General features: G+C 42.5%; 2 protein-coding genes across 2 annotated transcripts in view; both read left to right on the forward strand.

Moving 5' to 3' along the window:
* Positions 1–6,873, forward strand: part of zer1 (zyg-11 related, cell cycle regulator) — a 22,105-nt gene extending 15,232 nt beyond the window's left edge. The window contains 2 exon segments of the mRNA XM_036139917.1: positions 1,601–1,703; positions 4,003–6,873. Of these exon segments, the coding sequence (XP_035995810.1) occupies positions 1,601–1,703; positions 4,003–4,090 (191 nt within the window). The 3' untranslated portion in view covers positions 4,091–6,873.
* Positions 6,874–9,444: 2,571 nt separating this feature from the next.
* Positions 9,445–21,465, forward strand: tbc1d13 (TBC1 domain family, member 13). The gene is made up of 12 exons (XM_036139920.1): positions 9,445–9,601; positions 11,031–11,104; positions 11,237–11,277; positions 12,062–12,123; positions 12,223–12,322; positions 13,038–13,120; positions 13,210–13,369; positions 16,387–16,597; positions 16,678–16,841; positions 17,776–17,936; positions 18,026–18,083; positions 18,889–21,465. The coding sequence occupies exons 1-12, from the start codon at positions 9,579–9,581 to the stop codon at positions 18,952–18,954; spliced, it is 1,203 nt and encodes a 400-aa protein (XP_035995813.1). The 5' UTR covers positions 9,445–9,578; the 3' UTR covers positions 18,955–21,465.
* Positions 21,466–23,245: the final 1,780 nt, after the last annotated feature.

Genomic DNA, 23,245 nt, shown 5'->3' on the forward strand with positions numbered 1-23,245 from the left:
ACTGCTAATAAACCTTAGATTTAAGGTAGTTACTGCTAATAAACCATGGATTTAAGGTAGTTACTGCTAATAAACCATGGATTTAAGGTAGTTACTGCTAATAAACCTTAGATTTAAGGTAGTTACTGCTAATAAACCTTAGATTTAAGGTAGTTACTGCTAATAAACCATGGATTTAAGGTAGTTACTGCTAATAAACCTTAGATTTAAGGTAGTTACTGCTAATAAACCATAGATTTAAGGTAGTTACTGCTAATAAACCTTAGATTTAAGGTAGTTACTGTTAATAAACCTTAGATTTAAGGTAGTTACTGTTAATAAACCATAGATTTAAGGTAGTTACTGCTAATAAACCTTAGATTTAAGGTAGTTACTGCTAATAAACCTTAGATTTAAGGTAGTTACTGCTAATAAACCTTAGATTTAAGGTAGTTACTGCTAATAAACCTTAGATTTAAGGTAGTTACTGCTAATAAACCATGGATTTAAGGTAGTTACTGCTAATAAACCTTAGATTTAAGGTAGTTACTGCTAATAAACCATAGATTTAAGGTAGTTACTGCTAATAAACCTTAGATTTAAGGTAGTTACTGTTAATAAACCTTAGATTTAAGGTAGTTACTGCTAATAAACCTTAGATTTAAGGTAGTTACTGCTAATAAACCTTAGATTTAAGGTAGTTACTGCTAATAAACCATAGATTTAAGGTAGTTACTGCTAATAAACCATAGATTTAAGGTAGTTACTGCTAATAAACCTTAGATTTAAGGTAGTTACTGCTAATAAACCTTAGATTTAAGGTAGTTACTGCTAATAAACCATAGATTTAAGGTAGTTACTGCTAATAAACCATAGATTTAAGGTAGTTACTGCTAATAAACCATAGATTTAAGGTAGTTACTGCTAATAAACCTTAGATTTAAGGTAGTTACTGCTAATAAACCTTAGATTTAAGGTAGTTACTGCTAATAAACCTTAGATTTAAGGTAGTTACTGCTAATAAACCATAGATTTAAGGTAGTTACTGCTAATAAACCATAGATTAAGGTAGTTACTGCTAATAAACCTTAGATTTAAGGTAGTTACTGCTAATAAACCATAGATTTAAGGTAGTTACTGCTAATAAACCATAGATTTAAGGTAGTTACTGCTAATAAACCATAGATTTAAGGTAGTTACTGCTAATAAACCATAGATTTAAGGTAGTTACTGCTAATAAACCTTAGATTTAAGGTAGTTACTGCTAATAAACCTTAGATTTAAGGTAGTTACTGCTAATAAACCATAGATTTAAGGTAGTTACTGCTAATAAACCATAGATTTAAGGTAGTTACTGCTAATAAACCTTAGATTTAAGGTAGTTACTGCTAATAAACCATGGATTTAAGGTAGTTACTGCTAATAAACCTTAGATTTAAGATAGTTACTGCTAATAAACCTTAGATTTAGAAAGACTTAGACTTTGCACTAAGACCTTTTTTAGCTACTTCACCTTAGATTATTTCTCATTCTTCCTTCATGTCTTCGTCTCCTGACTGAGATCTAATCGTCTCATTTGTGACTCATTCCTCGGTTTATTTTTGTCTGTTTTTATCTGCAGCGAGTAAATACTGTCCGCTGCTGATAAAGGAAGGTGGAGTTAGTCTTTTAGAGAAAGTTCTTGAGCTGGAGAGTTCAAAGCCAGAGACCAAGGAGATGGCGAGGTGAGCCTGAATGCTTTTATTTTTAATGCTCTACTCACTCAGCGCTATAACAACTGTGTCGTCTGCATAGAGACTAATCATCAGGAGTTTGTCCTGATCTTTCACTTTCTGTTACGGTTGCTTAATGCGTCGCGTTTATGGCGATTTGACCTGCTGAGTCAGCTTTTATTGACAGATTATAACAAATGCAGCTCGGTTTACTGAGCAATTTAAGGCTCCAATAAAACAATATATTGTGCTTTTCTGATCATTAAAACTCTGTCACGTGTTTCAGGGTGAGAAATAAATTTCTCTCTGTGAACCTTTGAAGCCAAACTGGACAATACGTTGCTGCCTTTTGACCTTTTTCATGTCTCAACACAACCACAGACCTTTAAAGTTATTTACAATAAAAACCTGAGAGGTGTGTTAGAATTCAGCCTTAAATAAAACCCAGTGTGACCCGTTGCCTTCAGAAGTGAAGCGGACCCAGCTGGCTTACTGATGTCAGTATAAATCCAGTTAAACTGGTTCTGGACACGGAGGAGAAACAGCAAACCTTCCAGGGACTTCACGCTAGATTAGATGAAGGTTATTGATGCAGACGGAGGCGTTTCTCTCTCATCTGAAGGCTGACCTCTGACCCGGCCAGGCACCAGCTACTTCCTGGTTCTGTTTGGACTCTCAGAACCCGGTGCAGGTACCAGATCGGCTCGGGCGCTTCCCGATGACGTCATCATACGGCAAATTCCACTCAATCAAACTACATTATGCCCGCGGTCTCCATTGTTACAAATCAATTTTATTTTGTTAATTTACGGTTATATTCGAGGCATAAAAACTTTTAACATCTTTTTGGAATGCTTCTGTGGTAGTCTGACAATTTAATCTGTAATTTTGCCGGATCAAAGTTACATCTTAAGAGAAATTTCCTTCCTCCAATTTTTTTTTTAAAGTTGTGAAGGGAAAACAAACCATAAACTCTTTTAATTTTTTATAAAAGTCTGTAGCCATTTTAATTTAATCACGGCATTCATCACTTTAAAATCAATAACGTTCATTCCTCCTTTTTCTACTGATATTACTACATTGTTCTTTCTGATCACATGTTTTTTTATTATTCCAGATGAAATTGTGTTGAATTTGATTAATCTTTTATTGTAGTATTTGGTATATTTAAGATATATGCTGGATTAATCTGGCTATCCCTTCCGTTTTTGTTAACAATATTCTTCCAAAAGTTGAGCCAACTGTCAAATATTTGTTGATTTTTTTGTAAAATGGCTTGAATATTTGTTCTATCATTTCCAGTGTGGTCCTTGTTAATCATTATACCAAAATATTTTACCTCATTTTTATCAATTAAAGTGGGTTGATTATTTTGAATTGCTAAGATTTCACATTTTTTTTCTATGTTCACCTTTAAGCCTGAAGCTTTTGAGAAGAAAGAAACCGCTAAATTAACTCAATAAAATTGATTCGTTACAAATGCAGAGCGCGGGCTCTATGTAGTTTGTTTGAGTGGCGTTGCCGTAATGTGATGTCATCAGGAGGCGCAGGGACCGTGGAGAATTTCTTGGTAAAATTGTCCGTTTACAAACCGCAATCCCGCTCTGGAATAAAACCTACACCCCGCTATAATTACTTTAGTAAGCTGTCCAGACCAATTACAATGTTTTGCATAATTGTGCAAACGTTAAACCAATCATGTATAGTGATGTCATCAGAAGGCGCCGGAACCCGAGTCGATCTGGTACCTACAGCGGCCGCTCTCCAGGAGGGTGGAGGAGTCGTCGTGAGATGCTGGTCAGCCAATCAGGAGCAGACTTTGGGAAACGTGGCCATGGCAAAAAGAAGCAATGGGTTCTGGTTTTTATTTTCAACATGGTCTGTAAACCTTAGAGGACAAGAATTTAAACAATCTATCGTAGATAAAACCGCCTGAAGCCTGAAGCTGCTTCACCATCAACGAATCCAACAAATAATCATTTTACAGAAGAAACAGGCGGACTAAGAGTTCTGAGACGCATTTATTGCTGTTTACCGTTAACTCATAAAGGATTATTATAAACATCTAAAACAACATCCAGAGCTCTGATCATCATGTGGACCAAACCAGCTCAGCTGACTGCTTTCAATGCGGCGAAGCAGCGGCTCTGCCCTGAGCCCCCCCCTCTCTGTGAGGCTGAGCCCCCCCTCTCTGTGAGGCTGAGCCCAGCCTCCCTCCAGAGGAGCTGACTGCTGCTGCTTTTCATCTCTGTGTTGTTCTGTCTCATAAAGTCCAGCTGTGCTTCATGCTGATAACGCCTCTGCCTTCCAGGAAGGTGATGGAGCAGTGCGAGAGCTTCAAGGAGGACCCCATGGAGACCAACAACGGTCAGGAGGTGAACAACGGTCAGAGGGGCTGACGCCGCGGGAAGCGGACCTCCCAGTCAACACGCCTGGAGCTCGCCGCCCTGAGGAACCTCCACCGCGGTCAATCGTGTGCATTCTTTTCAATTTCCCCTCTTGTTTCGTAGAGCAGAACGCGTCCTGGACTAAACCTGAATGTGTGACACATCATAGCAGCGGCGCCCTCTAGCTGGGCGGGGGGGGGCGCGCTCTCTGTGGGATATCCATTTCTCTGCTAACGCCCCTGAACTGTCCCGGACGCCATCCTCGGCCCGCGGCGCCGCCTCCTGAACCAGCCAGTATGACCGGACCTTTGGGCGCGCTGCAGAGACGGCGGCGGCCCGGCGCTGGACTCGTTTGTCATATATGTACATACTGAGTGTGGGTCTCATCCTTTTACTGTGTGGATGTTTTATAACATGGCTGTAAACACGTCACTCTATTTAAATCCTACTGGTCTGCTGTCAGCGCTGAGAATCAATACACACAGCTACACCAAACGCTTCTGGTTCTGGTTCTGACCCAGGTCTCTCCTTTCTCCGCCTGCCGTCTAAATGTGGAGATAAAAACACCTGAAATCAGTTAAATTACCTGAAACCCTGGAGCCGTTAAAGATGAGCCGAGAACGTCCCGACTGTTTCCTCATTTTCTCTAATCGGGACGTTTTATTCTGGCAAACCGGTCCGATTTCCACCTGGAGCCGTTGGAGGATACAGAAACTCAAACGTCCAACTGAGAAGAAATGGCAGTGAAGGCATCGCCAACAAGAAGCACAGAGAGTTCAGCACCAGCTTCTCCAGAATCATGAATTTAAACGTCAAACAGCGACTGGATGGAAACGATTAATTTAGAGACAATTCTTCATGAAGCTGATAAAGAAGGCTGGTTCTGTTCTGGGGACTCTTCTAGAACCTCTGGAGGTGATTGTGCCATAAGATGGAGAACGTGATGGAGAACCCTGAGCATCAGGCGGCCTTCAGTCAGAAGGTTCTGCAGGAGAACGTCCTGCCTGCAGCCATCAGCATCTACAACAACTCCATAGAAACCTTCATATTATGATTTACAACATTCAAACGTCCCTCTGGGATTAATAATGTCATTTCAGTTGATTTTAATTGGATCAATGCCACGTCACTGGTTACTATGGCGATTCAGACAATAATAATAATAATAATTATTATTATAGTTTATTATATTTTACTGCACTTTACACTCATATCAAGAGCAAGAACTGACAGCATCAAAATTAAAAATGCTTTTAAACACTTTAAAATCTTTAAAGTGGAAGTATTTAACGTTCTCTGGAGTCGGGTTCCTCAGACGTTCTGGAGTCGGGTTCCTCAGACGTTCTGGAGGAGGTTCCTCAGACGTTCTGGAGTCGGGTTCCTCAGACGTTCTGGAGTCGGGTTCCTCAGACGTTCTGGAGGAGGTTCCTCAAACGAGGAGCAGAGCAGGAGGCCCGGTCTCAGAGACGCAGACAAGGAGCTCTGCAGCAACCAGACGGTGTTCAGAGGAACATCTGCTGGTTGAACAGAACCTCCAGGTTCTACAGAACCATCCAGAGGTGAAACCTTCTGGCAGTGACTGAGAGTGGATGTGTCTGTCTTCACTCTGGGCTCTGATTGGACAAGAAACAGGAAGTCCTCCATCAGTGGGAGACACTCTGGCTGGAAGGAGACAGAGTTACCTGCATTAGGATGGAGAAACTGTTTAAACCCAAAAGGTTCTGAATGTTTAACCCGATCAGAACCATCACTAAACATTCTGGTGGGAAATAAACTTTAATTCTAAATTAAACTGTGACTTTGGAAAAACTGGGAAAGAGATCAAATTATAACTGGGTCAGGTAAAGTCCTACTTCCTGTGACCCGTAAACTTTAAACGGTTCTGATGGACGGCGTGGCCATCAGAACCAGGAGGTCCAAACAGAGCCGAGTTTGACACTGAGAAAGAAAGCCGAAAAGGTCCGAATAATCCAGAACATTTGGGAATCGGATTAATCTAGAACTTTATAGGTAAAGATGGAACCCAGTTTGCTGTTTGAGCTCAATCTGAACCAGAACACAATGACCGGTTAGGATGTTCTCAGTAATTGGTCTCCATCTGGGTCCAGTTATCAGAACTTTTCTGTAGAGTTTCAGTTTAACAGAGTCGGGTTCATTAAATCCTCGTCTTCTCGGCACCATCCTCCAACATCTTCTGGCAGGATTTCCTCCAGGATCAATAAATCCTGCTTTGATCAATAAATAAAGCTTCATCTCGTTGTTTCCTCCGGCAGTTAAAAGTTTTATTTCTGATTAATTTCCTCTCAGCATCTCTGATGTTCCTAACCTGCTTCCTGTACTTCCTGAGCTGGATTTACTTTCTGAACGGGTTTCCTGGTTCTGATGTACGTTTGTCTCTGATTGACTCCAATCTGACGGCTTCATTTGCGTTTTGGTTCCTGTTTGGCTTTTTTATTTTACCCTGATTAGGTGTTAATTAAGAGACTTTGGACACAGGTTGCCTCCAGAGGATGATGAGTATTTTCAGTCTCCGGTTCCGTCTGATTTGAATGTTTTAGTCGTTTTTTTGTTTGAAGGCAAACAGAAAACTCGACTGTTTTGGGTTATTTATGCTCCGGTCACATTTAAACTTTATCTGATGACGTTTCTGTTAATGTTGATTTCTTCTCTCACTGCTGAAGAATTTGATCTGAAATGGAGCGAAGAACAAACGGTTCCACTTCTGTTGATCACAGTAGCTTCATGACTTAATGTAAAAATATGAATAAGCAATAAACATGGAGTGGTTAAATGAACCGGCTTGGACTGTTTCATGTTCAGCAGAACGTTTGTTAAAGCAGAGCAGAGACACGCGTCAAATGGTAAAAAGAAATGAAAGAAATCGACAAATGTTTCCTAAAAAAGTTTTATCCCAAAAACGGTTTACTTCAAACCTAACTTTTATAAATCTAATCTTTGACATTTAGCTTTTCATATTCATTTAAGAAAACAAATTTCTGCAGCATCTGGAAAATTTGTAGTCAAATGGGAACTTAAACTTAAAGTTAATTGCTGGGCACATTCTTACCGAAGATTTTTTATTCATCAGACAGTTTAATCTCTACCATCTTAATATTTAGCAGTTAAATCAAGCATTTTGTGTCCTTCCTGATTTGTTTCTGCAACACCAAACAGCTGAGTTCACATCTTTTATGGAGTTCATATTTATTTTGTTCATCTAACATTTTCAGCTGTTATTTTCTACAAGTCCTGTTTCACCTCAGCTGGAGCACAAGGTTGCGCACCAACCCTGGCATCATAATCCAATATGGCTGCCACCTGTAGCACTGTAGGGACCATTTCTCCAACCGACTCAGTCGTTGAGTCTTTGAGCAAGACTGCTTTGCCTGCTGCTGGTTGTCAGAGGGCTGCCCCCCCCCCCCCACCCCCCCCCCCCCACCCCCCCAGCATGTCAATGAATGGGTGAATGTGGTGTGAAGCACTATGGGGTCCTCAGGACTTTATTTAGGACATAATTAGTACAGAGCAGCATTATTAAAACTCATTCCTCCTAAAAATACAGTAACCTTAAAAATAATCAGATCAGGTAAATCCCATTTTACATCATGCAATCACAGTTTAATGAAAAAAAAAACATGAAAACTATTAAGTATTTAATGGTAAATAAAGCGGCAGACAGGCCGCATTAACAGACAATACAAAGCTTTTTTTCCTTGTGGTTTATCAACGGCTAATTAAGGTTTTAGCAGCTTGGGTTGTTGTTTAGATATAAACCTTCATGGTTTAGATCTGCCATTTTTATTAATATAAAACTTCATTATTATAATTATTCTATAAATTATTATATGTATTCACCTTTTTATTATTTATTTGGGGTTACACAGTGGTGCAGTTGGTAGCACTTGCTGCCTCTCCAGGTACTCCGGCTTCCTCCCACAGTCCAAAAACAGGACCGTTAGGTTAATTGGGCTCTTTAAATATAACTGTGTCCAGGGCGTCTCCCGCCTCTCGCCCAATTATCACAGCAGATGGACTCCAGCAGCCCTGCATGGAAAGTGGGTCTAAACGATGGATGGAAGAGAAGGAGATGAGAGTCTGTGTTCATAGGGTCAGGGTCTACATATATTTTAAATCAGTCTAATAAACTTATAGCAGGGAGATTATTTAGAGTTTTTTTAATATACTTCTTTAGATTTTGGTGGAATAGGAAACTACATAAAGGTCATTATTTTTAAAACTCCTTCTTTCCATACATCTTGTTAAATTTCCTTCTTAGCAGGCTGGGATATTATTAAATGTCTTAAAGAATAGTTTTTGCACATTTCATGGGTTCATTTTTCATAACCTGGAAATAGAGAATAAATCTACTGCAGGTAAGATGTTTGCTGCTCATAATCACTCCAGAGGATTTTGCTGAAAAAACAAATTGATAAACAATTTTTTTTTTTTTTTTTTTTTTTTTTTTTTTTTTTTTTTTTTTTTTTTTTGCTGTACTGACAATTTGTACAAATATAAACATTACAAAGAAGAACATACTGCCGGGGGCAAATAAAACATTTGAAACATACGAGAAGATATGCCACATTAAATTAAAATAATAGGAGGAGCCAGATTAGTTGCTAAAGTTAAATGTTTTTAAATGTTAAGCCCCTTTCCAGCCTTCTTATTTTTGAGATTAGTTATAGATTTTATATATACATGTATAGAAAAAACATTAAAATTAGGTTTTCGTTCAGCCCATTTCATATTTAGACTTAGACTTAGACAAGTCTGTGCATACAAAATGACTTTATTGTCATTTTGTATGCACAGAGTGCGTACAGAACGAAATTTCGTTTGCATACAGCTTGAGAGTTTCAGTGAATTGCAGTGGATTTCAGAATAAAGTAACTTTGCGGGATAGTTTCAGGATAAAGTGCAGCAGTGATATTGTGTATATGACATTCTTATTATAATAAGGAAATTAATTACAAAATATACATCACTATCCAATTTTCTATAGCGGTAGACACACACATCTCTCGCATTTAAAATTATTAACTGACCAGATTTTCTGAATAAATAATTTTTAACATCAATCCAATAATATTCTACAACACATACAGTCAAAAAAAACAGGTCGATAAACGTCTCTTTGGTGCGGAAGTCGCGGGAATAGTTGATATTTACTTTAAATCGTTCCAGGATGTTTTGCAGGATAAACTCTGTGAAGGATTTTAAAATAAGCATTTTTAATCTCGTTATTAATGCAATATGCATCAGTGACGCGCCACAACTTCCGTTTTTCAAGTTGTATATGACGTCATAGAGTTCTAGATTCCGAGAAAAGCCGAACGCAGCATCGTTTCTGTGTTTGGCCCTCGCCGTCCTCCGTAGTTGTAGTGCCGCCTGCTGGTTGTGAAGGCGGAAGTTCCAGCAGGCTAACTTCCCTGTGTCCAGTTATTCATTACCGGTTCTTTGGGGGGGACAGTAGAAGGAACACAGCTTTACCTGCTCAGACATGTCTTCTGCCTACAAGAACAGGTGAGTTCTCCTCCGCAGGAGGTGTTCAAAGCGAACAGAGGCAGAAAAAATATCCTTTAAGCAGCACAAAAATCAATAAGCTAAAGCTAACAGCTCTGCTAACCAAACAAAGGCTAACTCCACGTTTAAGATCTAATAAGTGACTGTAATCAGTCTGTATTTTAACAGAATTTATGTCGGTTTAGGTGGACTCATTTTAAGCCATAAATAATATCTCTAGCAACGTTTTAACGGCTGGAACAGCTGGCTGGCTGATTAGCCACGTTAGCTCCAGTTGCTAACTGGGAGCTAACGTGGCTAACTGAGTTAGCAGATCAGCTGACCGGGTCCAGCTGCTGACAGCAGGAATCTGTCGTAGAACAGAGGCTCCAGTCTGCAGAGGATCTGCTGCTGGAGCTGTAAACCAGATTAACTCAGACACCTGGGCTAGTTCACTGATAAATGCTGGTTAGTCTGGGTTTTCACTGCACTTTGACATATTTAGTATGTTAATTTACTTTAGTTTGACAGAAAGCTGCATAATCATTTATTTAGGAACCCTTCAGGAATATTCATAACATCCCATCATCTCAAGGCTCTTTCCAAAGTCATCTCCATCAGATCCTCCAGGTTGGTGAGAAAGTTTCCTCTCTAAGGAAACCCAGCAGGTTGCATCAAGTCTCTCCAAGCAGCATTCACTCCTCCTGAAAGAGCGTAGAGCCACAGTGGACAGTCGTCTGCATTGTTGATGGCTTTGCAGCAATCCCTCATACTGAGCATGCATGAGGCGACAGTGGAGAGGAAAACTCCCCTTTAACAGGGAGGAGAACCTCCAGCAGAACCAGAACCAGGCTCAGTGTGAACGCTCATCTGCCTCCACCCACTGGGGCTTAGAGAAGACAGAGCAGAGACACAGAAAGCTCAGAAGCTCACATTGACCCAGGAGTACTTTCTATGTTAGAGAAGACAGAGCAGAGACACAGAAAGCTCAGAAGCTCACATTGACCCAGGAGTACTTTCTATGTTAGATGGTAATAGAGGATGATCTGCCTCCCCTGATGATGTCACAGCTAACAGAACACCAGACCAGGTGTACCTTCTATGAAGAGAAAAATGACAGAGAACAAAAAGTTAAAAGCTGAAATAACAGCAAACAATGCAGATTGGAGAGCAGTAGGAGAACTCAGCAGAGAGAGAGAAATAGACCCTGATGTCCTCCAGCAGCCTAAGCCTATAGCAGCATAACTATAGAGGTAGCTCAGGGTAACATGAGACACTCTGACTAGAAGCTTTGTCACAAAGGAAAGTTTTAAGATTAGTCTTAAAAGTAGTGAAATCAAACGTGTGTCGACGGCTCGGCTGCAGATTCTGTTCCTGGTCCAGTTTTCGGTTCTGATCCGGTCTCTGATTTAACCCGGGTGTGATGCCAACTACTTCCTGTTTCTTCCAGGATCCAAGAGTTCAAATCAGCGCTGGGGGAGAACAGCATCAACCTGACGGCTCTCAGGGAGCTCAGCTTCAGCGGTACCCTCTTCCTCCTCCTCTTCCTCTTTCTCCTCTTCTTCCTCCTCTTCCTCTCATTCTAACCTCACCTTCATTGTTTTTATTTGTCTTTATTTGTCTCAATTTGTCTTTATTTGTTTTTATTTACCTCAGGAATCCCTCATGAGGAAGGAATCCGCTCCCTGTGCTGGAAGGTGAGGTTCTGCTGGACGAGACACTTTGATTCTTCTTCCTGCTTCCTTCCCTGGATTTAACCCGGTCAGCCAGAACATTATGACCACTGGCAGGTCCGGTCAGAACTTTCTGTCCTCAGCTTGAGAATCTGATTAGAACCTGAAGCTGTTCTGGTTCTGGGTCAGAACATCTCCACAGCTGCAGCTCTGCTGGATGTTCCCAGTCTGCAGGAACTGGACCTTCTGACCCAGTAGAGCTGCTGAAGGGGCTCCTGTTGGTTCTGATGGAAAGCCGTCAGAACCAACAGAGCAGCCTGTTGGCAGAATAAAGTTCTGTCCCGGTCTGCTGAGGTGGTACCAGAAGGCTCTAAGACACACGACCCGTTTCAGGTGTCCACAAGAGACCGGGAAGAGATGGTTCTGATTGATGGTGACGGTGTTAAACGTCAGACTGTGGTCATAATGTTTTGCTCCTTTCCAACATTTCAGGTTTTTATAGAACCGGTTCATTTGTTCTGGTTCAGTCCAGAACGGGTGAACCGGTTCAGAACAAATGAACCGGTTCAGAACTGGTTCAGTCCAGAACGGGTCAAACGTAGAACTTCTGCTCACCGTCTGACACGAGTCGAGCTTTTAAGCTCATGAAACCTGTGTTCTGTTCTGACCCGGTCCATTTATCTCTGTGTTCTGTTCTGACCCGGTCCGTTTATCTCTGTGTTCTGACCCGGTCCGTTTATCTCTGTGTTCTGTTCTGACCCGGTCTGTTTATCTTCGTGTTCTGACCCGGTCCGTTTATCGCCCTCAGATTCTGCTCAACTATCTGCCCCTGGATCAGACGCTATGGGAGTCTTTCCTCAAGAAGCAGAGGTGGGTCCGGGTTCTGCTGGTTCTGCTCATGTTGGCATCAGTGAAGCGTCTCCGGTTCTGTTCGGACTTTCAGGTCCAAATAAGCCCGTTTGTCTGCAGGGAGGTCTACGCTCAGTTCCTCAGAGAGATGATCATCCAGCCCGGCATCGCCAAGGCCAACCTGGGTCTGTCCAGAGCCGACGTAACGCTGGAGGACCACGTAAGTCCTGGTGCCGACCACACGGGTCTGGTTCTGGTTCTGGTTCTGGTTCTGCCCAGATAACTGGACTGTGTTGGTATCGATTGGATCACATATTGGACCAAATGTCCTCCCCTATGGACCTCTGTCTGACTGGACCTGCTGAGGATGATGAAAACGGATCAGCTGGTTCTGGAGGTTCTGGTTCTAAGTGGGATCGGTCCAACTGGATCAGGCAGAACCACCGATTGGTGCTGTCATGATAATCATCGGGTTGTTTGCTCTTTGAATGCCGGTTCTGGACTGGCTTGGCAGCTGGTACTTTGTTTTGGACGGTACCAGTCGGTTCCGTTGGACCTTTTATTTAAATCCTCCGTTTAAACGGGACGGTTTCAGAACCTGCTGCAGGTTCTGCTGAGTCAGCACAGTCCAGTTCTGTGAACATGCATACATTCAGAACCAGAACTTTTTGGTCTCACTTTGCAGTCGGTTCTGTTTGGACCAGCTCAGGTTGGTTATGGCTGGTTCTGTTTGAAGCGGTCCAGATTGACTCGGTTCTGATGGGCCCAGCTGGACCTGCTGTGAGGCAGACGGACACTTCTGGGTCTGATTGAAGCTTTTTTGCTGTAATTTCTGCAGTTTGTCTGAAACCAGAACCCATCGGTGTCTGTTTGGGTCCAAAGGTCCAAACGGGCTTCTTAGAACCAGCGCCACGATGAAGTTTGTTGTTTTTCAGCCTCTGAATCCGAACCCAGACAGCCGCTGGAACAACTACTTCAAAGACAACGAGATCTTACTGCAGATCGACAAGGATGTGAGGTAAGCTCCTCGTCCCGGTTCCGGTTCTGCCAACATCCCACGGTCAGAAAAGTTCTGACCCGAGTTGAAGGAGTCGGGTCTTCCTGCAGGCGGCTGTATCCGGACATGGCCTTCTTCCAGCGGCCCACCGAGTATCCCTGCCAGCTGATCCTGGACCCGCAGAACGACTACGAGACGCTGCGGCGCCGCGTGGAGCAGACCACGCTGAAGGCCCAGACCGTCCACCGGAACCGCAGCGGCGTCACTAACGTGAGTCCCGGTACCGCCGCGGGGGGCGGAGCTACAGCAGGGACCGCTTAGAGCAGGGGTGTCAAACATACGCAGATCCGGCCCGCCGAACAATTTAGTCCGGCCCTGTGGCTAAATGCATTATCATTATAAGGGAAAAAAAAAAAAGAATTATTTTTTTTTTTCCAGTGTCCTGTCTGGCAATGTGGCAATAATATGCCACAAAGAGCTCATCAGATTTGACTTTCACAAGTGGACAAGATAAAAGGAAAAGAATGATAAAACAATTATTGAAAAAAACATGTACTTTGTTTAATTGAAAATATGCAGTTCCTATATTGTCCACGAGGGGCGCTGTGTTTTAATTAGCATATTAAGCTTTAGGTGTGGAAAAATTTAAATAATTTCTTAATTTTTATCTGTTTGATGTATTTTGTCATGCAGGACAGTGTTTTTAAGTTCCAAAAAATGTGAATAAATGTTTTTCAACATTGTATAATCACTGTGATCAGTTCTTATGCATAATGCACAAGTAAATGTTTAACTGAGTAAAAGTATTGTTGAAATTGCACATACTTTTCTTAAAAACGCTGAGGTTATTCATAATGTATTGTGTAAAAGTGAAATTAATTCAATATAAAAATCAACAACAAGTCCACATTTATTAGTTCTATTTAATCTTGCAATGAGTTTACTCGTGTGGCCCTCTTGAGATCAGATTAAGCTGAATGTGGCCCCTAAACCAAAATGAGTTTGACACCCCTGGCTTAGAGCGACGTTTGAGAGATTAAAGAGTAAAATCAAACATTTAAAATTAAACGTTGGAAAATTAAACATTATTAGATAGTAAAAACTTGTGATTTTCTCAATTAATGCTGCAGCTTTATTTAATCAGATTTTCTGTGTTTTTTTTTTATAAACTTTATTAGAATATTCCTTATAACATGCAAAAATAAATAAGTACAATTTCCAGTGAACAATGGCTAGGGGTTTGAACAAAAATAATAATAATAGTGTGTAAAAATAAAAATAACTGAATAAAAGTAAAAAATAGTAATAAAGTAAAGTTACATGTAGCAGCATGTAAAGGGATTACATAAATACTTTGTATTTAGAGCATAAAAATAAAGTTTTAATAGCTTTTTTGTTATTGGACGAGGACAACGTAGAAAAATAAGTTGTTGCTTCCTTTAAAACAGAGACACATGAGGGTTTAATCATAATAGTTTTACATTTGTGGATATAAAACTTGGCCAACAGTAGCAAAAGATTACATAACAAGAAATGGTCAGAAAGTTCTTTTCTATATTTTGTGATTCCAGATAAAACATCCTTAAAATAATTTGTCATAAATATTGTCCAGAATGAAGCGACATACCATAGACGCCTGGTGTGCAGGTTTTATCAATGTGCTTTTTATATTTTATTAAAAACGACTTTACTGGGTAACGAGGCTAACGACTTTTCTTAAAGGAAACCTCTTTGACTAGTAAATATTTATTGGGTAGAGAGTCACGCTTTGTTGCAGCATACATCTGAGACCAGACTGGAATTACATGAGATGCAGTTTGCTTGGAATAAAGTGAGAATATGCTTTTTTTTTTTTTTTTTTAGGCAAGGCAAATTTATTTATATAGCACAATTCAGTACAGAGACAATGCAAAGTGCTTTATATGATTAAAATATAGGAAAATAAAACAGAATAAAAGCAAGTAGGAATAAAATGTAGAAACAAAATAGAACATTTAAAACAGTAAAACAGTTTAACTAGAACAGTCAGAGGTAATCCTAAACAAAAGTGTTTTTAATTTTGATCTAAAGGAACTCAGGCTTTCAGCACTTTTCCAGTTTTCTGGGAGTTTGTTCCAGATCAGTGGAGCATAGGAACTAAATGCTGCTTCTCCATGTCTGGTTCTGGTTCTGGTTCTAAACACGGAGATTTAGGAGATTTGGGTTGAAAACAAAGTCTACCTACATGAGTGTCAGCTGGATCAGGCAGAGGTCTGAGCCTTCAGAGAAACATGTCATCAGTCTCTGCAGAGCTCCTTCAGCTGTGACGTCACTACAAGCTGGAGCTGGTTTACCTTAGGGGGCGGGGCTAAATTTAAGGCCCCTTCGTGGACCCTCCGTTTTTCTGGTACTCAGCATAAAATGAGAAAACCATCATAAGTTTTTACTTTCTAACAATGTTTAATTTTACAAGCTCTCATTTTTTTTAATGCCAAATCTCTCTTCCATGTCGCTGCAAGCTGTCACTGTTTCAGCTCTATAGCGGATGACCAGCAGAGGGCGCTGTTCCGTTAGTCAGGCCCGGTACAGATCCAGTCCTTTGATTACTGGGCTGCTTGGTCCAGACAGTGATACTAGAGAGATTAATCTAATAAAGTAATGAGTAAAAATAAATTTTTATTCATTTGTTTTTACCTTTAAATAGTTTTTGATCTTAAATAGAATTTTTTTTTTCAGTTTAATTTTGTTTTTTACTTTTTGTTTGTGTTGAAATTTATGAATAAAATGAAAAATAAAGTGATCTGTAGAGAAGATAGGAGAGGAACTATAAAATAATATAAGATACACATTTTAAATTTGGAGAGAAATTATAAATTAATTTAAAATAAAAATTAAAAAAAATGTAATTAGAATCTGTTTTAATTTAATGTATTTTTCTACTTTTTTTCCTCCAGATAGAAACTTTCTGTTGTTTTCTGACTCGTTTAGCTTCAGCTTAGAAAGCAGGAACCCTCTGAAGGTTCTTCAGTAGAACCGGGTCTGGTTGTCATTATGTATTCAGAACCGAGGACTGGACCAGGACCAGGGGTTCTGACCCACAGGTCATTTCTCCTGGAGCTGAGCAGTAAAATCAGATCGTCTTCATGTTCCTCCTCCATGAGGCTCAGGAGAACAGAACCAAAGCCGGATTCAGTCGGGTCGCAGCTGCTGCCTCGGCCGGTTCTCCTCCAGAACCGGCTGCTGCCTCGGCCGGTTCTCCTCCAGAACCGGGTGTTTTCCCACCCTCTGAGCCCGTTTTCTCGTTCCAGGTCAGCTCTCCTGGGAAGGCGCTGAACCTGTACCCGTCCAACGAGTACGAGGTTCTGCCCAGCGGTACCGAGGCCCACTGGGAGGTGGTGGAGCGGATCCTCTTCATCTACGCCAAGCTGAACCCGGGCATCGCCTACGTTCAGGGCATGAACGAGATCGTGGGGCCCATCTACTACACCTTCGCCACGGACCCCAGCAGCCAGTGGAAAGGTTCTGGTTCTGCTCCGTGTTCTGGTGGCGGCCCTGTAGGGGTTCTGGTGGCGCTGACTCTGTCGCGGTTCTCCCCGCAGAACACGCCGAGGCCGACACGTTCTTCTGCTTCACCAACCTGATGTCGGAGAACCGGGACAACTTCATCAAGAGTCTGGACGACTCGCAGTGCGGCATCACCTGCAAGATGGAGAGCGTCTACGCCATGCTGAAGGACAAGGACCCGCAGCTCTTCCTCAAGCTGGTAACCGGATCAGAACCGCCGGGCCGCAGAACCCCGCCGCTCCTGGCCCGGTCAGGGAGAGAGTCGCCTCTCTGATCGCTGTGAAAGGTTCTGGAAAAATGTTGGATCCTTCTAGGAACGTTTATCCAGAACCTTGAAAGCAGCTTTTTCTTCGTCTTCAGAACCTCAGGTGGTTCTGGGTCGGCGCAGAACTAAATCTGATCAGCAGCTTCTGATCCTTCAGAACCGGACCTGTGGACCTTAACCCGGCCCGGGTTAAAATGCCAGAACATTTCGATAGAGCTGCACAGAACCTCTGGGCCGACCCAGAACCGCCCGGACAGCAATGATTAGGTTATTTAAACACTGTTGGTTCCGGTTCTGCAGGACCAGAATGTGTTTGGAGCGACTTTATCAGCAGAACCGGGTCAAGATGGAACCTTTTTAATCGCAGGAACTTCAGACATCAGGTCAGGTTCTAAAGAACAAGCATTTAGGGTCAGAACCACCGGTCGTCCTGGTTCTGGAACTGATCCAGATTTAAACACAGTGAACCGGACCGATACCGCAGTCTGGAACCAGTATCAGAACCGTGGTCCGGTATTTATGAAACCATCAGATTAGATGAATGTTTGGTTCTGAACTGTCCAGATTGTTGTAGGCGTTCGGGTTATCCCTCAGTACTCATAGAACCCGGCAGAACCAAGTAGAACCCAGCAGAACCAGCCGTAATTGCTGCTGGAAAGTGATCAGAACAGATTGAGACCAGGAACCGGTTCTGGTGTCGTTTGGGAAAAGAACCCGTCCCTCTCCCTTATGTTCTGGTCCAGATCCTCTGAGCAGCAGCTGGGTCTGATCCGAGTGGTTTTCCTGTAACAGGCAGCAGCGCCGCCTCTCTCTGTTCCCTAAAGTTCTGCTCTGACCCGTGTGTACCGGGTCGGTTCTGTCCGTGCAGGAGGAGCAGAACATCAAGCCTCAGTACTTCACCTTCCGCTGGCTCACCCTGCTGCTGTCCCAGGAGTTCCTCCTGCCGGACGTCATCCGCATCTGGGACTCCCTGTTCTCCGACCAGGACCGGTTCCACTTCCTGCTCCTGGTCTGCTGCGCCATGCTCATGTGAGGCTCCAGGTTCTGGTCCCGGTTCTGCCGCAGGTCCGGTACCATCCCAGCAGAATCGTGACCCGTCTCTCCTCTCTTCTGTTCAGACTCATCAGGGACAGCTTACTGGCCGGAGACTTCACCGCCAACATGAGGTTACTGCAGGTAGGTTCTACTGGGCCGCCGGGACCGGTCCGGTCCGGTTCTGATCAACGTTTGGGCTTTTATTGCATTAATTGAAGTGTTTCTTTTTTTCAGAATAATTTTTTAGAGTAAAACAGAACAAAAGCTTTAAGTGAAAACAGCCGACCCGGTTCTGTTGGATCTTAGATGTTTTGCTCTGGGCTGGATGATAAGTTCTGATGAGGTTCTGCTGTTAGCAGCATTCAGTGGCTATGGCTACAGGACTGGTTCTGGTGACTTATTGGACCTGCAGCACCTTCCAGTCCCGGGCTGATTAGCAGAACCGGTCCCAGATTTGGGTCGTGGGTATAAGATGGTGAACAACGTGGTTCTGGTTGGTTCATTTATTCTGAATCCAGCGGTTCTGGTGGAGCAGCATCTCCTCTACTGGGCCTCAACAGAACCTTCATCTGGACTCCTCCACCCATCCTTCCTCTGAGTCCAAACAGCTTTGCCTCATCAGACCTCCAGCTGCAGAATTCAGGCCCGGTTGAGTCCTGGTGGATCGAACCTCCAGAACCTCTCCACTCCTGGGCTTTTGTTCAGTTCAGGGAGGTTCTAAGAACCATGGAGAGAACGTCTGATTTGTTCTTTAACGACCCGTTCTGCTGCAGAACCGAATCTGAGATGAAACCTAAAGCAGCTTCTTGGTTCTGGTTAATCGGGTCTCACTGTGAGAGATCCGGTTTAATCATCTAAGTTTGGGTCAGATGGTTGAAACTTGGACCTGTTTGGGTTTTCCGACCGTGACCAGAACTTATTGAATTGGGTTCTGGTTCTGTTGCAGGATTATCCGATCTCAGACGTCCACACCATCCTGACCAAAGCCAAGGAGCTGCAGGAGAACTCCTAACCACAGACCTGCTGCTGATGGTGGGTGGAGGTCCAGTCACGGACGGACACCACAGAACCTGCAGCTGGACCTGCTCATCTGACGGCAGAACCCTGGAGGAGACGCTCAGGAGGAGGAGGCGTGTCCTTCTTCATCCTGCATCATCTTCCTCCTCCTCTTCCTCGCAGCCGTTTCCCCTTCGCATCAGGAAGTGATCAGGAAATGACGTTTTAATTGATCATCTGGAGAAGGTCCACGACGATCCAACACTACAGGAGGTCCAGCAGATCTGATCAGTTTTAAATTTTCATGTCAGAACCATTTGGTCCGTTTCTGAAGCAGGATGCTGCGTTCAGGGAACCAGGAGGTCCACATGTTGGATGTTTTATCAGGAACGTCTCCAGAGAGGACACCATGATCCGTTTCTGGACCTTCCAGTCTGATTTTCTTTAATTGACCAGAACCGTTCTGCAGGTAAAGCTTCAGTGAAACCAGCAGCAGGTCCGTGGGTCGGTGTGAAAACTTTAGTAGCTGCTGATGGAGCTCCAGGCTGAGGTTCCTCTGGAGGTTCCTGGCTCTCAGTACCGACCGATATCTGCTGAAACTCAATTATGTTGGATATGGATCCTTGGTACCGCCGCACCTGTGTTGTTTTCTCTGCTGGTGGATCAAGAACAGACGGTGGTTCTGACCCAAGGAAAAAGGAAACCTGTAGACAGTGTTGTGCAAAAGTTTTAAACCAGCCTCTCAGTTCTTCCTGGTTTCCTTCCTGTGATCCAGTCTCAATGTTTCTTAGTTCTCCGGGCTTTTCCCACTCGGTTTCAGTCCAGATTCAGCACCTGGGAAGGTTCTCCAGGAAGTGGAACATGGTTCAAAGTCATATCTAGAACCTTCCTTCTAGGTAACTTTCCATGAGCTGCCAGAACATCCGGGCCTGATGACTACCTGAAGTCCAGTTTAGTTTTTAATGCACGTCAGAAAGCAAGCTGCCGTTAGCCGCGCTAGCTGCCGTTAGCCATGATAGCTGCCGTTAGCCGCGCTAGCTGCCGTTAGCTGCGCTAGCTTCCGTTAGCCGCGCTAGCTTCCGTTAGCCGCGCTAGCTGCCGTTAGCCGCGCTAGCTGCCGTTAGCCGCGCTAGCTGCCGTTAGCCGGCTAAGGATGATTTGGTGGTCCGGGTTAAAAACATTCCTCTGGAAATGGAGCGGTGCTGGACTGGAAATGGGTAAAAAGGAAGCCTGATACGTAGAAATGTTCTGGGTCTCCAGTTCTCCAGGTTTTCTGAAGGTTTTATAATAAAAGTACAGGAAGGTTCTGGATCTGGGAAGGAAATTATAGGAATTGACGCGGTTTGGTTTTGGATCGGGAGTTAAAAAACGCCTGAAGATCCGTTCTTATTCATGTCGTTTATATGAAGTGTTTGCTTTAAAATCCAAAAGGTAACAAAAACAAAAGCTTAAAAACTCTTTTTTTCCTAATGAGCCAGTAGTAATTTTATTTAAAAAAATGGAGTCAGTGTTTATTTGCAGCCTAAAGCCAGTTAGAAATCCCCTTCAAATGTTGTTTTGTTTTTATGACACTAAATGCTTGTCTGACATTTAGCTAAAACTTTTATTTCATTTTAAGAAGAAAAGTATTTTAACGGATTTATTTCCACCTCAGTGAGGACCTCATACTGCAGGATCACCTTAAACCTCTTCCTTTAAGACGCATTTAAAAACAAAGTATTAGATTTGTTTCTGACTCAGATTCTACAGAATTATATTTTCCTTGTTCTGCTTCAAAACTGCTGCAAGATCATGTTTAAGTGCAATCTAAAACTCAGCCACTAGATGGCGCCACGGATATGAGGAAATTAACTAAGATGATGTGGTTCAACATCTGGACCTCTGAGAAGATTCTGTGGTGGAGTTTCAGAACCGTCGGCGCTCTCAGACCCAGTTTTAGATACGAAGAGCGACCACCTTCATCATGTGATCCAAAACCACCAAAGTCTTGTTGGAGAACCCTCCTAATGAATGGTAACCTTACCAGAGCCTTTTGGGTCAGAACAAATTAACCAGAATCTGTGCTGGTTCTCCCAGCTGTGGTCCAAACACGGACCTCTTCAGTTTCTGGTACCGTTTGCAGGATCGGTTGCTTGTTAGTTGAAGAAATGTAGAAAGTTGAAACTTTTCCTTTTGGGGAAACAGGAACCGTTTCAAATCTTTGCCGAAGCTCAACTAATGAAAACTTTCTGCGAAGATCATTAAAAGCTTAAACCGTCTGTTTTAAATGTTCCTCATTAAGACCAAAACAGACACACTGAAGGTATTTTTAACGTTTTTACTTTGAGGGATTTTCACCATCAACCTCCTTCCTCGGTTTAACCTGTATTTATTTTTCTCCTGCGCGGTTTTCTGTGTTTGATGAATAAATGTTTTTGTCTCTTATTTGCATGATTTACATTTTGTAAACAAATGATTTTTGTAACGTTCTCCAGTTTTTACGTGTTTGCACATGTGAAATAAAACCAATAATTGGGTAAAAATGTTTGACCATCAGATTCAGATTCACTTTATTAATTTTACAGTTGTGTGTAAAACATCTAAACTGAGACAAAGAAAATCCTGAAAAATAAGCATGAAACACGACACAGAGATGAAGTTTAAAGTACTTAGAATTTTTAAACACATTTTTATGTAGCCCGTGTTTACTTCCTATTTCCTGAGGGGGGTAGTTTATCTAACCTGATCCAATTAGGGAAACATCCAACTTCACCATCACAAATACCCCTTTAAAATTCAATTCAATTAAATTTTATTTATATAGCGCCAATTCATGAAACATGTCATCTCAAGGCACTTTACAAAGTCAAATTCAGATTATACAGATTGGTTAAAAATTTCCTATATAAGGGAACCAGTTGATTGCTTCAAAGTCTCTCCAAGCAGCATTCACTTCTCCTGAAAGAGCGTAGAGCCACAGTGGACAGTCGTCTGCATTGTTGATGGCTTTGCAGCAATCCCTCATACTGAGCAAGCATGAAGCGACAGTGGAAAGAGAAAACTAATTAAGGGGTGTCAGGATTTGTCTTGGATGAACCCAGAACCACAACACACGGGACTAAAATTAATAGTCTTTATTGAGGGGATGAAGGGATGGTAAATGATGTATCCTGAGAGGCGGAACTGAACAGGAGCGGGAATGTAGGTGATGGCAGGAGCTGACGGCCCGGGGCTCGAGAACAGGGAGCCACAGATAGACAGCGGAGTCCACAGCTCTTCAGAGGCAGGTAGCAGAGTCCACTGCCTCAACCCACTTACCTGACTCCGCCAGATAGATTTGCTCCGCATATCCATCTGGAAACCTTCCGTTGAAGTAATTTTGGGAAGGGGCGAAAATACTGGTTAGCTGATTGGCCTATGTTGGTGATAGACGGGCCAAATGAACCAATCAGATTCGTCGTCGCTCTGTTACGAGCGACGACGAATCTGATTGGTTCAAACACAAGCACAAGCCAAGCTGCTCTTGCTGCTGCAGGTAAAGGCTCGTTAGCTCAGCAAAGAAATACTCTGTAATTCCGATAAAACTTGCTCGATAGCCACGCTAACGCTAGTTTCATAGGCTGAAGCCGCCATGTTCTTTAGACTGAACTGTCGCGCTTCCCGTTGCGTCACACCTCAACCCGCCTCAAAGCCAACGCTGATTGGACGTTCGTTTGGTGAACGGCTCCAAATTTTCTTTAACGGAAAGTAGCCAGACTGATCTGCGAGTGAAACCTTGAAAGCTCGCGAGATCAGGGTGGTCTCACGAGGCTATCAACCCACTGGGGCTTAGAGAAGACAGAGCAGAGACACAGAAAGCACAGAAGCTCACATTGACCCAGGAGTACTTTCTATGTTAGAGAAGACAGAGCAGAGACACAGAAAGCTCAGAAGCTCACATTGACCCAGGAGTACTTTCTATGTTAGATGGTAATAGAGGATGATCTGCCTCCCCTGATGATGTCACCAGTGGTGTCAAAAGTACACACATTTGTTACTTAAGTAGAAGTATAGATACTGCAGTTTAAAAACACTCCGGTAAAAGTTAAAGTATCAACTTGACCTCTTTACTCAAGTAAAAGTGAAAAAGTATGTGCTCCAAAAACTATTTAAAGTATAAAAGTACAAAGTAACCTTTAAAAAATGCCACTATATGAATTGAAAGCTTAATTTAAACACTGATTAGTTCTACATGTGGCCCAAGACACAACATAATCATTAACCCATTAGTCAAAGACAAAGTCACTCAAAGAGCATGTTCTCTCTCAAACTTTATTGGAATTCAATTC

This window comes from Fundulus heteroclitus, chromosome 8 (genome assembly GCF_011125445.2).
Source record: "Fundulus heteroclitus isolate FHET01 chromosome 8, MU-UCD_Fhet_4.1, whole genome shotgun sequence".
NCBI lineage: Eukaryota > Metazoa > Chordata > Actinopteri > Cyprinodontiformes > Fundulidae > Fundulus > Fundulus heteroclitus.

Bases quoted from the DNA above. Each gene is read 5' to 3' on its own strand.
- tbc1d13 (XM_036139920.1), top strand. From the start codon at position 9,579: ATGTCTTCTGCCTACAAGAACAG. The intron at 12,323-13,037 runs GTAAGTCCTGGT...GTTGTTTTTCAG, and splicing joins ACGTAACGCTGGAGGACCAC to CCTCTGAATCCGAACCCAGA. The intron at 13,370-16,386 runs GTGAGTCCCGGT...TTCTCGTTCCAG, and splicing joins ACCGCAGCGGCGTCACTAAC to GTCAGCTCTCCTGGGAAGGC.